The sequence below is a fragment of the Notolabrus celidotus genome, chromosome 3 (assembly GCF_009762535.1).
Source record: "Notolabrus celidotus isolate fNotCel1 chromosome 3, fNotCel1.pri, whole genome shotgun sequence".
NCBI classification, from domain to species: Eukaryota; Metazoa; Chordata; class Actinopteri; order Labriformes; family Labridae; genus Notolabrus; species Notolabrus celidotus.
The window spans coordinates 39670643-39684872 of record NC_048274.1 but is presented as its reverse complement, the minus strand read 5'-3'; the positions used below and the strand labels follow the sequence as shown (position 1 = coordinate 39684872).

General features: G+C 39.1%; 1 protein-coding gene across 1 annotated transcript in view; it reads right to left on the bottom strand.

Annotated features, from left to right (window-relative positions):
• The window catches only part of LOC117809998 (transmembrane channel-like protein 3), a 48535-nt gene extending 34547 nt beyond the window's left edge, over window positions 1-13988 (bottom strand). The window contains 3 exon segments of the mRNA XM_034679525.1: window positions 8065-8211; window positions 12247-12475; window positions 13959-13988. Of these exon segments, the coding sequence (XP_034535416.1) occupies window positions 8065-8211; window positions 12247-12368 (269 nt within the window). The 5' untranslated portion in view covers window positions 12369-12475; window positions 13959-13988.
• Window positions 13989-14230: the final 242 nt, after the last annotated feature.

The window sequence follows — 14230 nt, the reverse complement described above, 5'->3', positions numbered from 1 at the left end:
AATGTAGCATTTCTTCAGGACTCTAACCCCTCCCCCCCTCCCCTCAGAGCTCCTCCAAAACGACGCCCCTGCTCACATGCACGAGCGCCGCTGATTCATGACCATATGATGGTGACTGATTCAAAACCGGTCCTCAGCACATGGTTTGTGTTTTGCACTACGTCAACTCATGTCTCACTCAGCGGTAAGAAAACACCAAAACATTCTCATAGTGAAAGTTAAAAACACAAACAAACATGGCTGCTGTTAGTACTCACAACTGTCATGCTAGCATTATCCAGTTGTACCGGTGACACGCTATCAGGAGAAAAGCTATTATATAATACATCACCATTTTCTGTAGGACTTACTAAATGTCATTAATTCTATTAGTGTCAGAGCCCCCGTGGTGAGAGCCTCTTAGACTCTAAACCGGACTACAGTCCTGAACAAAGCACCTCATCGGGTCAGAGGGGACAGGCCCGAGGTTGAGCGAGAGGGGCAGTATCTTTGTATTTTTTTTATTTTACCAGGAATAGTCCCATTGAGATACAAAGTCTCTTTTCAAGGGAGTCCAAGACAGCAGCATAAAAAGTTTCACAAATAGAACAGGACAAAACACAGAGTGGCAAGTATTACATCGATTTATAAATGATCAGTGTTAAGCTTTAAAACATGTGCACAAGCTGATCAGATCATCCTTTATCCTAGTTTTAAAATCCTCCAATCAAATTAAACAATCCAGTTTCAGGCGACCCTGAAGCTCAAACCAAGAAGAGGGAGCAAAGACATGAAAAGCACTTTTAACATAGACAGTTTTTATATAGAGGCAGGGGAAGCTGAGGCAGAGGACGGGGAGTGTACGCCGGGGAAATGTACATGCAGGAGGCGGGCAGAACGGCAGGACAGGATTTGATTGGTTTCATCATTTGGCTCCTGATGGCAGGGATTGGTTGGTGTTTTCCCAGGTTTACTCCGGCTGTAGATAGCAGCTTTCTTTACCTCTTTTTTAAGAACACATTATGTATTGATTACCATCGGAACATAAAGATCATTTTAACCAGTATAACAAAAAGTGGATCTAAATCTGACTACCAACCCCAGCTTTAAAGTCGAAATTTTGAAAAAAAAAAAAAAGAAAGGAAAAAAAAGTGGAAATACAATTTAATGAATGAACTGGAAATGTAGAGATAAACATCTAAATTTAATTTCAAGAGTAAAATGAATGAATGTAAAGTGGTGACGTCACACTTTCAACATAAAACTGTCGGCTCCTTCACTCACTAGTAGTCATGGATGTCTTTTATTCTCAAAGTGCATAATGAATATAAATCCTCCTCTCATTTTGTTCTCATCCCTGGCTCTAACAGAGATAATGGTGGTGGAGATGGTTCACTGGTGCTGATGATTGTACTCTTAAAGACACAGACAGACAAAGATCAGTCATGACTGTGAAGGATCTTATTCTCCAGTATTAGTGTTTATATAAGGTTCAATTGTCCTTATGTGACGAGCCCTGTGTTTGCAATACGCTGAGTACTGTGGCCTCACTGAGCCAGAATCAACCATTCAAACCCAGGTCACTCTAAAACCAGTCACGGCAGACTGGCCACATAACGATAAACTGTCAGAGGGTTCAGAGGCTTTAAAGACCGTTACATTGTGTTCACTCTATCTCAGGAAAGAAGGACAATTCAAAGGGCGACAAGCCGTTTCTACTTGCACTACACACGCTGCAGTGGAAAGTTACAAAAGCTTTCACACGTATTTCATTTACTGAGGCTGAGGTCAGAGTTCAAATCCTGACAGTAACACTGAAACCTTTCTGAAATCTCTGCAAACATCAGAGATTTGGGATGTGAAATATGAGCTGTTTTTGCAGTGGGATTAATTGCAGACATTCAGCCTAGAGATTAAAGAGAGTGTAAAAACGCAGACTTGCATCTTGCACTTGATGATGGTAATAAAACCTCTGCAGTAATAACAAACTGCCCATATAAAACCTGTTATCCATGGCACATACTCAGCACATCCCAGCAGCTCTCTAAGTGCTCTTCTCTTCTCTTCCTCTGCCCTGTTTTCTATCTGTGAGGGTAAAACATCGAGAATATCTCTGTCTGTCGTCACTTTACAGTTCTTAGTTGTTTGTTTTAGAGAAACTGTCACAGCACTGTCTACTGATTGACTGATGGTCACAGCACCCAGGGATGAGCTTCTAGACAAGCAGACCTCCATAACACAAAGCTGGCATGGCATCGGACCTGATAAAATGTGAGCAGCTGTAGGATTTCATACTAGTAAGACATTTTCATACATGAGTTGTATTTCTAAAAGAACATGTGTGTGCGTATGTGTGTGTGGGTGTGTGGGTGGGTGTGTGTGCGTGTGCGTGTGCGTGTGCGTGTGTCTTCTGGATCAAGTAGCAAATTATTTTTGCGCAGTAAAAGGCACATAAGCGTTCTGATTACCGACTCATCAGATACTGAATCATAGTACTCCACCTGTCTTCAGCAGGACATTAAACACTCGGCTGGGGCACAGAATCCAGAGAGGACATAATTGTGCACCTACAGTGTCACATTTTGATGTTTTGCAGAGAGCTTAATTCTTCTGTAAAGTTTTAGGTATATTTGGATCCACTGCTTTAAGGCTCCCTTTCTCTTTGTATCATATGTACTGGCCAGATTAAAAAGATGTGTTTTGAGAGGGGATTTGAAAATTGAGAGCGAGTTGCAGAGGCGGTGGGCAGACCGACAGAAGGCTCTGAAGACCCTGTGGAAGTCAAGTGTATGGGTGTTGTAGTGAGGTGGATGGAAGAAGAAGACCTGAGAGTGCGGGTGGGTGTGGCCTTAAAGAGCTCATAGTGCTTTATTACCCCTCTAGAACACTACTCTATGTGGGCTAAAATGTCCGTATAACAGCATTGAGCATTAATTAGCCAGCCATCTGCTGCTGGGTTAAAAGCTGTCCTTTTTGGAGATGCTGTAACGAACCGGCCGTATGACTGACCAGTAGATATTCCTGAACACATGTTCCTGTTCAAATATTGAAAGGCAGCATTGGGTAAAAGCGGTTATCTTTCTAACTGCTTTTACTTCTATTTCATTATTATTTTTAGTTTTTATCCAACTAATTAATTGCCTTAAATTGTATTTGATTATTGTTTCATTTATTATTATTATTATTATTATTATTATTATTATTATTATTATTATTATTATATTTGTTAGGTAACACTTTACAATAAGGGTCCCTTAATTAGCATTAGTTAATGCATTATTAAGCATTAATTAACAGTTTAATAATAGTTTAATAATCGTTATAATGTATTACATAACATTAACTAACACATTAGTTAGTGCATTAATAAGCAGTTAATTAATGTCCACTGCTCAGAGTTAATTAATACATTGTTAAGCGTTACAAAACTTAATTAGTTAACCATTAGTGAATGCTTTCTGGACCCTTATTGTAAAGTGTAACACATGCATCACTTAAGTAACACATTATAAATGCTAAACTGCCTCATAAGCATAAGCATAAGTGTGTGCATCAATTTTAAGTGTCCTCTGGAAACACTTCTGTTGTGTTGCTGTCTATTTGCAGCGCGTTTTTCTAATGTATTGTGTTGTGGTCTTTGCATCGCGTTTTCTAAATGCTGCGCATGTGTTGTCAAATTGATGAAGATGTTTTCTTAATTTTCTTGTGTTTTGTCTTTTTGCATGTGTTTTCTTAAGTTGCAGTGCTGTGAGCTCTCAGGGCCACCGTACTTCTCTGTGCCAGTTGAGATGTTATCTGTGATTATCTGTTTTATTCTAAATAAAATGTGTTGAATTCTTTATATGTGTTGCTTCAACTACATTTCAACTCATTTTGCTTCAGAGTATGTGTTACCTAAGAGATACATGTGTTACACTTTACAATAAGGGTCCAAAAAGCATTCACTAATGCTTAATTATGGTTAAGTAATGCTTATGAGGCAGTTTAGCATTTATAATGTGTTACTTAAGTGATGCATGTGTTACACTTTACAATAAGGGTCCAGAAAGCATTCACTAATGGTTAACTAATTAAGTTTTGTAACTTTTATTAATGCTTAATAATGTATTAATTAACTCTGAGCAGTGGACATTAATTAACTGCTTATTAATGCATTAACTAACGCTAATTAAGAGGCCCTTATTGTAAAGTGTTACCATTTGTTATTATTATTATTATTATTATTATTTTTTTTTTTTTAATCATTTATTATTTTAATGATCCTAATTTATCTTTTTCACTTTTTCTAATTTTCCAAATGTGATGTTGCCCTCTTATTATGAAAACCTCTTTTATTGTCCTTTCAATGCTTTTATTTACTTATATCCATTTTATTTATTTACCCTTGAAAAACCTCTCAACAATGATTTATTGGTCTATTGTCTCTCCACTTTATTCTGTTTAATTGACGTGTATTCTTCTTCTTGTGTTGCATTTTGTTTTGCATTTTTAAAATTCCTCCTTGCTGTCTAAATGCTTACTTTGTAATCTGAACCACGCTTTGTTTATCAAAGCACTTTGTGAACATTTGTTTTTAAAGGTGGTATATGAAATAAAGTTATTATTATTATTATAGGTGTATAAGTCCTGCTTATTAGCAAGCTGAAATAAAAGTGTTGCCCAAAAGGGGGAAGGTAAAGAGACAACAGGTTTGTCATGAGTTGCTTTTGTTTAGTTTGGTACTTTTCCTGTTTTGTAATCTAGCCTTGATTTTCCGGTTTATTCTGTATTCATTGCCTGGTGCCACGTGTCAAGTTTAACTTCTCGTTTTGGTGTGAGTTTTCCTTGTGTCACTGTTCCTGTTCTCTGTTAGTGAACAGACACACACAACTCCTCCAAACACACAAGTGCATACTTCTGTTTAGGACTAGAAGGAGGGGCCAAAAGCTAGCAGCAACCAACAGGGCGCCGTTTGTAAAGTTGTGCAAACTGAAAGGGATAGCAATCATAGCAACAATTCTCATCACTTAGCTCTAAAATGTTATAAAAATGTTGCATGAATTTTTAAAGTTACTTTTTTTTATCACATTTGTAGCACTATTTGTGATCTTTTTCACTTTATTTTTGTTAAAGTCAATATTTAGGCTCACGCAGCAACATTTAACATTTAGATGAAACATTTAGATTTATCATTTTGATTTAACTATCAATATTTACAGTGGGGCAAACAAGTATTTAGTCAGCCACTGATTTTACAAGTTCTCCCACTTAGAAAGATGAGAGAGGTCTGTAATTTTCATCAGAGGTACACTTCAACTATGAGAGACAAAATGAGAAAAAAAAAAATCCAGGAAATCACATTGTAGGATTTTTAAAGAATTGATTTGTAAATTATGGTGGAAAATAAGTATTTTGGTCAATAACAAAAGTTCAACTCAATACTTTGTAACATAACCTTTGTTGTCAATGACAGAGGTCAAACGTTTCCTGTAAGTCTTCACCAGGTTTGCACACACTGTAGCTGGTATTTTGGTCCATTCCTCCATGCAGATCTCCTCTAGAGCAGTGATGTTTTGGGGCTGTCGCTGGGCAACACGGACTTTCAACTCCCTCCACAAATTTTCTATGGGGTTGAGGTCTGGAGACTGGCTAGGCCACTCCAAGACCTTGAAATGCTTTTTACGGAGCCACTCCTTCGTTGCCCGAGCGGTGTGTTTGGGATCATTGTCATGCTGGAAGACCCAGCCACGTTCCATCTTCAATGCTCTCACTGATGGAAGGAGGTTTTGACTTAAAATCTCACGATACATGGCCCCGTTCATTCTTCCCTTAACACGGATCAGTCGTCCTGTCCCCTTTGCAGAAAAACAGCCCCAAAGCATGAGGTTTGCACCCCCATGCTTCACAGTAGGTACGGTGTTCTTGGGATGCAACTCAGCATCTTCTTCCTCCAAACACGACAAGTTGAGTTTTTACCAAAAAGTTCTATTTTGGTTTCATCTGACCACATGATATTCTCCCAATCCTCTTCTGGATCATCCATATGCTCTCTGGCAAACTTCAGACGGGCCTGGACATGTACTGGCTTAAGCAGGGGGACACGCCTGGCGCTGCAGGATTTGAGTCCCTCTGGGCGTAGTGTGTTACTGATGGTAGCCTTTGTTACTTTGGTCCCAGCTCTCTGCAGGTCATTCATCAGGTCCCTCCGTGTAGTTCTGGGATTTTCGCTCACCGTTCTCATGATCATTTTGACCCCACGGGATGAGATCTTGCGTGGAGCCCCAGATCGAGGGAGATTATCAATGGTCTTGTATGTCTTCCATTTTCTTACAATTGCTCCCACAGTTGATTTATTCACACCAACCTGCTTGCCTATTGTAGATTCACTCTTCCCAGCCTGGTGCAGGTCCACAATTTTCTTCCTGGTGTCCTTGGACAGCTCTTTGGTCTTGGTCATGGTTGAGTTTGGAGTCTGACTGTTTGAGGCTGTGGACAGGTGTCTTTTATACAGATAACCAGTTCAAACAGGTTCCATTAATACAGGTAATGAGTGGAGGACAGAAGAGCATCTTAAAGAAGAAGTTACAGGTCTGTGAGAGACAGAAATCTTGCTTGTTTGTTATTGACCAAATACTTATTTTCCACCATCATTTACAAATCAATTCTTTAAAAATCCTACAATGTGATTTCCTGGATTTGTTTTCTCATTTTGTCTCTCATAGTTGAAGTGTACCTCTGATGAAAATTACAGACCTCTCTCATCTTTCGAAGTGGGAGAACTTGCAAAACCAGTGGCTGACTAAATACTTTTTTGCCCCACTGTAGATTCAAAATTTAACATTTAACATTAAGATTTAACATTTAGATTTATCATTTAGATTTTACAATTAATATTTATATTTAAAATGTAATATTTAACATTTAGATTTAAAATTTAACATTTAGATTTAGATTTAACATTTACACTTAATTTAGCATTAACAACGATGTTAATTTAAATATATTTGTCACAACAAAATTAAAGTGAAAAAGATCACAAATATTGCTCTAAATGTGATACAAAAAAAGTTACTTTAAAAATTCACACTACATTTTTAAGACATTTAAGAGCTGAATGTGGAGAATTGTTGCTGTTATTTTCAGTGTGCACAGCTTTAGAAACAGCACCCACAGCCACCTCCAGTCTTGAACTATAAAGCCACCATGGAAGAGTTCATATCTGCAGCTCCTCGACAGTACAGGAGGTCACATTCACACCCATTCAAAAAAGAAAACCTTCACGGCTGGTACAGAACATTTTTTGGTCTGAATAGCTCATTTCTCTACCGGCACACACTGTAGGGGGGTGAAACTTTAATAGAAGTCATTAGTTTTGGAGATATATCATATAGTTTGCATAAATAAGGGCACGGCTGACTTCACTGACAGCAAGGAAGCTAAAGGCCCACCTCAACTCCAACTCTGTGCCTCATGTTACATCAACGGAAAGCAAGGTTGAGACAACATTTCTATATGGAGGCCACCGACGATAGGCTTCAAAATCCGCTGCAGAAACAAATAGGTGATGTCATTGAGACTATATCCATGTTTTATACAGTCTATTCCCAAACACCATTTTCAACGGGGCCCATCACAGACTTGTGACTCTACTGCTTTGATTGACCCAGCCAGCTGCACTGAGATGTAACAAAGCACAGTTACTCAAGCTGCCATATCTGAACATTTCTGAGTAAGAACATTCACACAGCATATTTCATTGGTTTCACAATTTCCTCTTGTGGAGAGTCATCAAGAGGAACATTTACATGGCTGTGTTTTGGCAACCAAAGCTATGACATAACTAATCAGCAGCTAATGTTCCTGACTGATCAACTGACGTGTTTCAGTTATACAGTCATCGTGCATACATCTGAGGGAAGCTGAGGTGCTCAGGTTTTGCACACTGTGTGTGTGCGTGTGTGTGTGTGTGTGTGTGTGTGTGTGTGTGTGTGTGTGTGTGTGTGTGTGTGTGTGTGTGTGTGTGTGTGTGTGTGTAAAAACAGAAGTGGACAGATGGCATTATTCTACCATTTCAAAATGACAACAAAACAAATGAGCAGTGGGTACTTGAGGACTTTGAGCTTGCGTCTCATTGGCCAGGGTCTGGTCCGAATGTTGGCGATGATCTCTTTCTGGTACTGAATGTTCTGGAACATCTCCTCTGGGTCATTGCTGTCCACGCGCTCATCCCCTTTGTCTTCATCGTCTGAGGAGCTGCATATGAGACACAACGAACAATGAGTCAGCCTGAAGAAGAAACTTTCAAAAAGGCTGAATGAAGATGATTTTGGTGTTTTGAATGAATGATGGGTGATTGATGTTTCACCGTTTTTTTCCACTTATGTCATATCAAATTAAATGCCATTAGATAGCATGCAGTTTGTTGAATTCGTTGTTACTTCTCCATCTCTCTTCCTGCCAGCCCAACACATCTCAGCAGATGGCTGCACCACGTGAGTCTGGTTCTGCTTGAAGTGTCTGCCTGTCAAAGGAAGGTTTCCTTTGCCACTACTTTCTAAGTGTTTCCATGCGCAGTGTCGGTCTGGCCCTCTTCTTTTTGTCTTATAATAACATTTGTCATGAATTGTGCCATACAAATACAGACTGGTTGACTGAGACATGTAACTCTTCACATGAGGGGCAGACATTTAATTCTTAATACACAGGATGAACAAAGAACACTGTTCAGATATTATATCCAGTGCAACAATCACACCTCACAGCAGAAATGATCAGTGACTTTCTGTAATGAAGCGAGACGCCGTTTACATTTACAAACAGGCCACAGCAGCGAAACATCATTAACTATTAAAATCTTCAGACAGGCTCTTAACACCAAAGTAAGCTCAGCTGTAAATCTGTTTTTACGTTGCAGCTACATCACTATCTGTATTCTCTACATAGGCAGTGGACAGTCTGTTTTTATATCAGTGGGAATGATTTCTGGTGACAGTGGTACTAATGTTCGAGGATTATTGGAAAATCATCCAACATGAATGTGCCTGCTCACCATCTCTCAGTCTTCCCTCCCATAAACAATTCATTTTAAAGCTGCTGTGAGGAACTTTTGGTTTGTATCGATTCTGGCGCCCCCTTGTGGACAACATGATACCTCTTATCTCTTACCCTGTACATGCAAAATTTGTATCTTCAGACAATAACCTCATCCTGTTGTGTTTAACATACAAATGTATCACACTGTGTGATTATTTGCCATGAAAATAGACATAACAGGGTGTTTCTAAAGCGAGATGTCAATCATCTGATCTGACACCTACCCCCTCAGAGTGGTTTAAGGCATTAAAAACGACAACAGAGAAGCTATCAGTGTTGTTGTGGATGGTCTTGTTTGCTTTTGAGGGTCATAAAGAGGCATCAGTATCAGTTTCAGTCTGTTTCTTAACCACTTAAAAACTCCTCATAGTGCCTTTAATGTAGATGCAGATATTTTTCATGAATATGAGGTTGTTGTGTGTCTCTGTATGTGTGTAAAAATGAGAGTGTTTGTTATGAACTCTCACTTACTTATTACAACGTACTTACAACTTACTTCCTTAGTACGACCAAACAGCAGGAACAAACTGCGGCAGACTCAGACCAGCTTATTGTTGCTTCCTGCGTCCTCCAGATAGCAATGCGCCAAGAAAGTGCCTGACCCACTTCATTCTCAATGACTCAGACCAGAGTTTTTTATTGGTTTTGAAACAGATTTGAATTGAGAGTGATGCCTCTTAATGACCTAAAGTGCAACTATTATGGATGCTTGGAACGGCTGGGAGGTGTTAGGTGCCGGACCAGATGACTGGCGGCTAACATTCACAATGGGTGACACATTTGAGTGTTTCAAGATTATATTAGATTAGATTATATTAGATTAGATTTGATTAGATAACTTTATTAATTCCCTGTAGGGCAAACTTGTGTGCTAAACTACAGCATGTTGAAATGTAAAATTTGTTGAAATATTACCTTGGCATGTACAGGAGAATCAGTAATGACATCAAATGTAAACCAAAATCAACTTCAATCCAAAGTTCCTCACAAAAGCTTTAAGCAGGGCCGGCCCGTGGGATAGGCAGTACAGGCGTATAGGCGAATGCTAGGGGCGCCGGTCGTCTGCAGGGGGCGCCGCTAAATGAGTGAGGAAGAAAATTTGAAGATAATTGGAAAAACAATATTGTTTTATGTAATTTAATTTGGGGTTAAATGGAGGGTTGATGCCAGTAAACATTTATAAACTTGTGATTCACTTTCGGTTTTAAAAATATTTGGTATGCAAATCAGTTTTTGAAGTCTTTAAGTGTTCAGGATTTACTTGGTTTTGTTTTGTTTGTTGTTTTCCTTACACTTTAGAAGCTGTTAGCTTAATTAGAGAGAAAATGTAGAATAGGCTTCAATAAGCATTTTGCTTCTGCCTTTTCAGTACATACATGACTGTTGCTTTGTTGAACGTGTCTACACTGTGAAAATGACTGTGTTATATAATGACTGGATCAACTCTGCTACTATTACATTATGTATTTTGAAATTATATTTTTTCCCTGCTAAATATCAGTGTTGTTACCATTTCATTAATGTTCTTTTAGAGGTCATTTTTATTTTAAAATAAAGTAAATCTGTAAAACATGAAGCTGGATGTCAGTTGTCTTTAAGTGCATGTGTGATGTGATTGTTGGAGTTAGTTACAGTACAAGGGGCACCAGTTTAAGTCTTGCCTAAGGCACCAAGTCGGTGAGAACCGGCTCTGGCTTAAAGCCAAAATATAACAACAGCTGCTGTTCAGTAGCATTTGTTTTCAGACACTTGAGACATTGACAATCTTTTTTTTTTTTTTTAAATCCTGCTAAAGATTGGTATAATTTACAGACAAGGACCTGATTCCCTGAAGAATCGCACCATTTTTGTGCCCAGTAAACCTGTACCAATGAGCCTGAACGACATCGTCTCAGTCACAACGAGCGTGCAGTGTTAAATGCTCCACAAACTGCCCTGCAGAGCTATAGCGTCTCTGTGTGTCAGTGTTGTTTGAATACATTTAAATGATCCATTACACATTCATTTGGAGCACAACAGGCCCTTTTTTATTGAAACGAGTCTCATTACTAATAACACCTAATTCACTAACACCGGCGCTAACAACCCTGCACAGTTCAACTGACATATTTACCGTCTGCTGAGAGCTGGTGGTTACTGCACCACAGTAGTGTTTATAAGTGTTGAGTTCAAACTTTTCAGTGAAAAACAGAACAAAAATTCCACAACCTTAAAAAAGCATATCTGTACATAAAGTCTGTAATATTAATTTGACATTATAATTATGATATTACTCCGGGGTTAAATCAGTCTGGAGCTGTCTGAGGCTCAACCTAAGATATTATGATTATTATTCATTTATTTATTTTATTATTATTATTATTATTATTATTATTATTATTATTATTATTATTAGTGGTATTATTTTATAATAACATCAATACTGTGTTTCTAAAAGCTGGTGATGTTGGTTTAAAAAAAAGGAAAGAAAGGGGGGAGTCTGTCACCGCAGAAAACCTTGAAGTTCCACGGTCAACACTGAATCCTCAACCTATCTTTCAAGAGATGTTCTGTGAGGATTTATGTTAAATAATCATGTTAAATGGGCTCAATCGATGTTAAATGCAGAGCCTCTCTGGCTCATTGCATCTGAGCATCTGCAGCATCAGTTAACATTCATCAGCAGTCAGAGTGGCTGTTTTGGATGCTGTAAAGAATTAGGTGAATACATTTGAAACAATGCAAAAACAGGTAAATATATCTGCTGCAGCTTTATGCTCATCAAAACTGTATGAATATCTAATTTTGTGCATCCTAATTTGTGTCTTGTTTTATAGTGACAAACAAATCAGGCAGGAGGTCAAATATAAAAATTGATGCATGCTTATGAAAAAAAGGATTAATTACTGATTTTCAAAGTGAGATTATAAAGTGTCAAAAGATGTGTTACAAACATACCAAAGTACTCAGTGCAACCAATATTACATTTTACAATTATTTTTAAGACATTTAGTAAACACAGCAGAGCACACCGGAGACTCTTTGTCCCCCTGGTTATTAGATTTAGTAAATGACTAATCATGTAACCTACAGGATGTCATTTAAGGCTCAGAGAGATGATCACCACTAAGAGCAAGGGACAGACAGACATAGAGACAAAGGCTTCCAGGACTCTTCAAAGCAACATGATGAACTGGAAAAAGTGCTCAAACTCACCCCCCCTGATGGTCCTGGAAGGCTGAATAAATCCTGCGGGAGTTCTTCCTGATACTTTTGTGTCTCCTGGCTGCAGACAGAGACCTGCTGCTTCCCACCAAAGACTCAGTCGCTGTAGCCATGCTGTCCTTCCTCAGAGTGAGAGTCACGCTACACAGAGTCACTGCACAGGGGTGTTTGTGCCCTCCCTGCTCCCCACTGCTCTGGAGCCCCTCTGGAGCATCATACACTACAGCACAGTACAGACCAACACACACTCATGAGTCCAATCAAAGCTAACTGACCCCTTAAAGGGACAGCACCAACCTGCTGGCAACTATAGCAAGCACTTTAAAGCCTTATCTCAAATTTTACAGAAAACTGAAAATGGAACATATAATTTCACCTGGAGGAATTTAATTTCCACTAGTCAAAGCTGATTTACAGATCTCTGCGATTTAATAATACAAGATATATTTGTTTCATGAGTTCAAACCAAGTGGCAACCTCCGGTCTAAAAAAAAATAATATTAGTCCAATGTGGAAGTGCTAAAAACTGCAGTTCATCAAGGATCCGCTTGAGGCTGGCACCGGAAGTACCTGAAACCACATACACACCAATTCAAAGAAGGCTATCTGTACAGCAGAAATAAACATGTTTACAGCCTGGTTCAAAAGACGAGTGTAGTCTGGATAGCTCATTTCTCGATCGGCACACACTGTACGAGGGTGAATTTATTTCCAACGCGGCAATTTCCAAGATATTGAGATCAGTCCTCCAATGAGAGGCACAGCTGACTTGATTGTCAGGCGGGAACACTGTAGCTGTTGGCGAGGAGGCTCAAAGCCCGCCTCTTTACGTCACAATCACTCAACAGCAACAATATGGCTGCTGCCGATGATTGGCCTCAAAACAGCTCTTCAGGAACAGATGGGTGACATCACAGATACTACGTCCATGTTTTATACAATCTATGGTCATATGATTTTTTTTTAAGGGGATAGTCCAACATTTGGAGAAAACACAGTTGCGTTGTGTTTTGCTGAGATGAAAACTCTACTCAAGTTAAGTTTTGTTTGTGCATTTGCTGGTATGATTCCTACTAATGTGGAGAAGAGCTATCTGTCTATCTCTGATGGAGGTAAAGCCTTGATTGTGTTCCTCTTCAGGCAAAAGCAGTCTATGGTTAAAACTACAAAATTAAGTATTTTGAATTGATTAACTATAAATTAACTCCTTGTTAATCACATGCTAGTAAGCTTTTTACTTTATTCACATGCAGGGACAGCTCAGTCAAATAATCCTTGCAATGGCTCCTTATGGATCCATAAGCCTAATATCACCAGGCTGCATTTCTTATCACACATCAGAAAACTATGGTTTGATGCTAGTGCATGATAGTTTATCTATATGTGAGGTGTATCTCAAGGCATCATGCATGCAAAATAACTTCAAGCTTCATGTTGCATCTTTCAGAAATGTTACCTGCAACCACCTGGGATTTTCAGGGTCTTGTGAGGCTTCTTTCGTAGGGAGCATGAACATCAACAGGAAAGTTATGTGGTGATATATGTTGAGCTATCTGACAAATTTAACTCAACACAACTCATTAATGTAACCATTGTTAGCATTCATCAAGCCTTTTTGGCTGCAGTATGTGTGTGAGCCTTATGTTCACTTGGCTCCTGCCTCTGTGCGGGTGTTATGGACGCTGAGAGACAGCAGTACAAACCTGACAGATGTCTCCTTTTTAATTGGGGGCTGTTTGACTGGACACAGAGGAGCACTTCTGATCACTCTGTTAACAGAATCACAGCTCGCCTTCCTTTGAAAAAAACTCCATGTTCAGGTGAGCAGGGCCCGCTGATGCATCAGGAGTTCAGAGTTGAAGCAGAAGCCTGCTGGAGGACAGGTCTGTGTCCTGTCTTTGACTTCTCCTTCTATCATTGTTGGGATAACTGGCTCTGAGTCCCTCTGGTCACTGCTGCGAACAGAAGTGTTGTG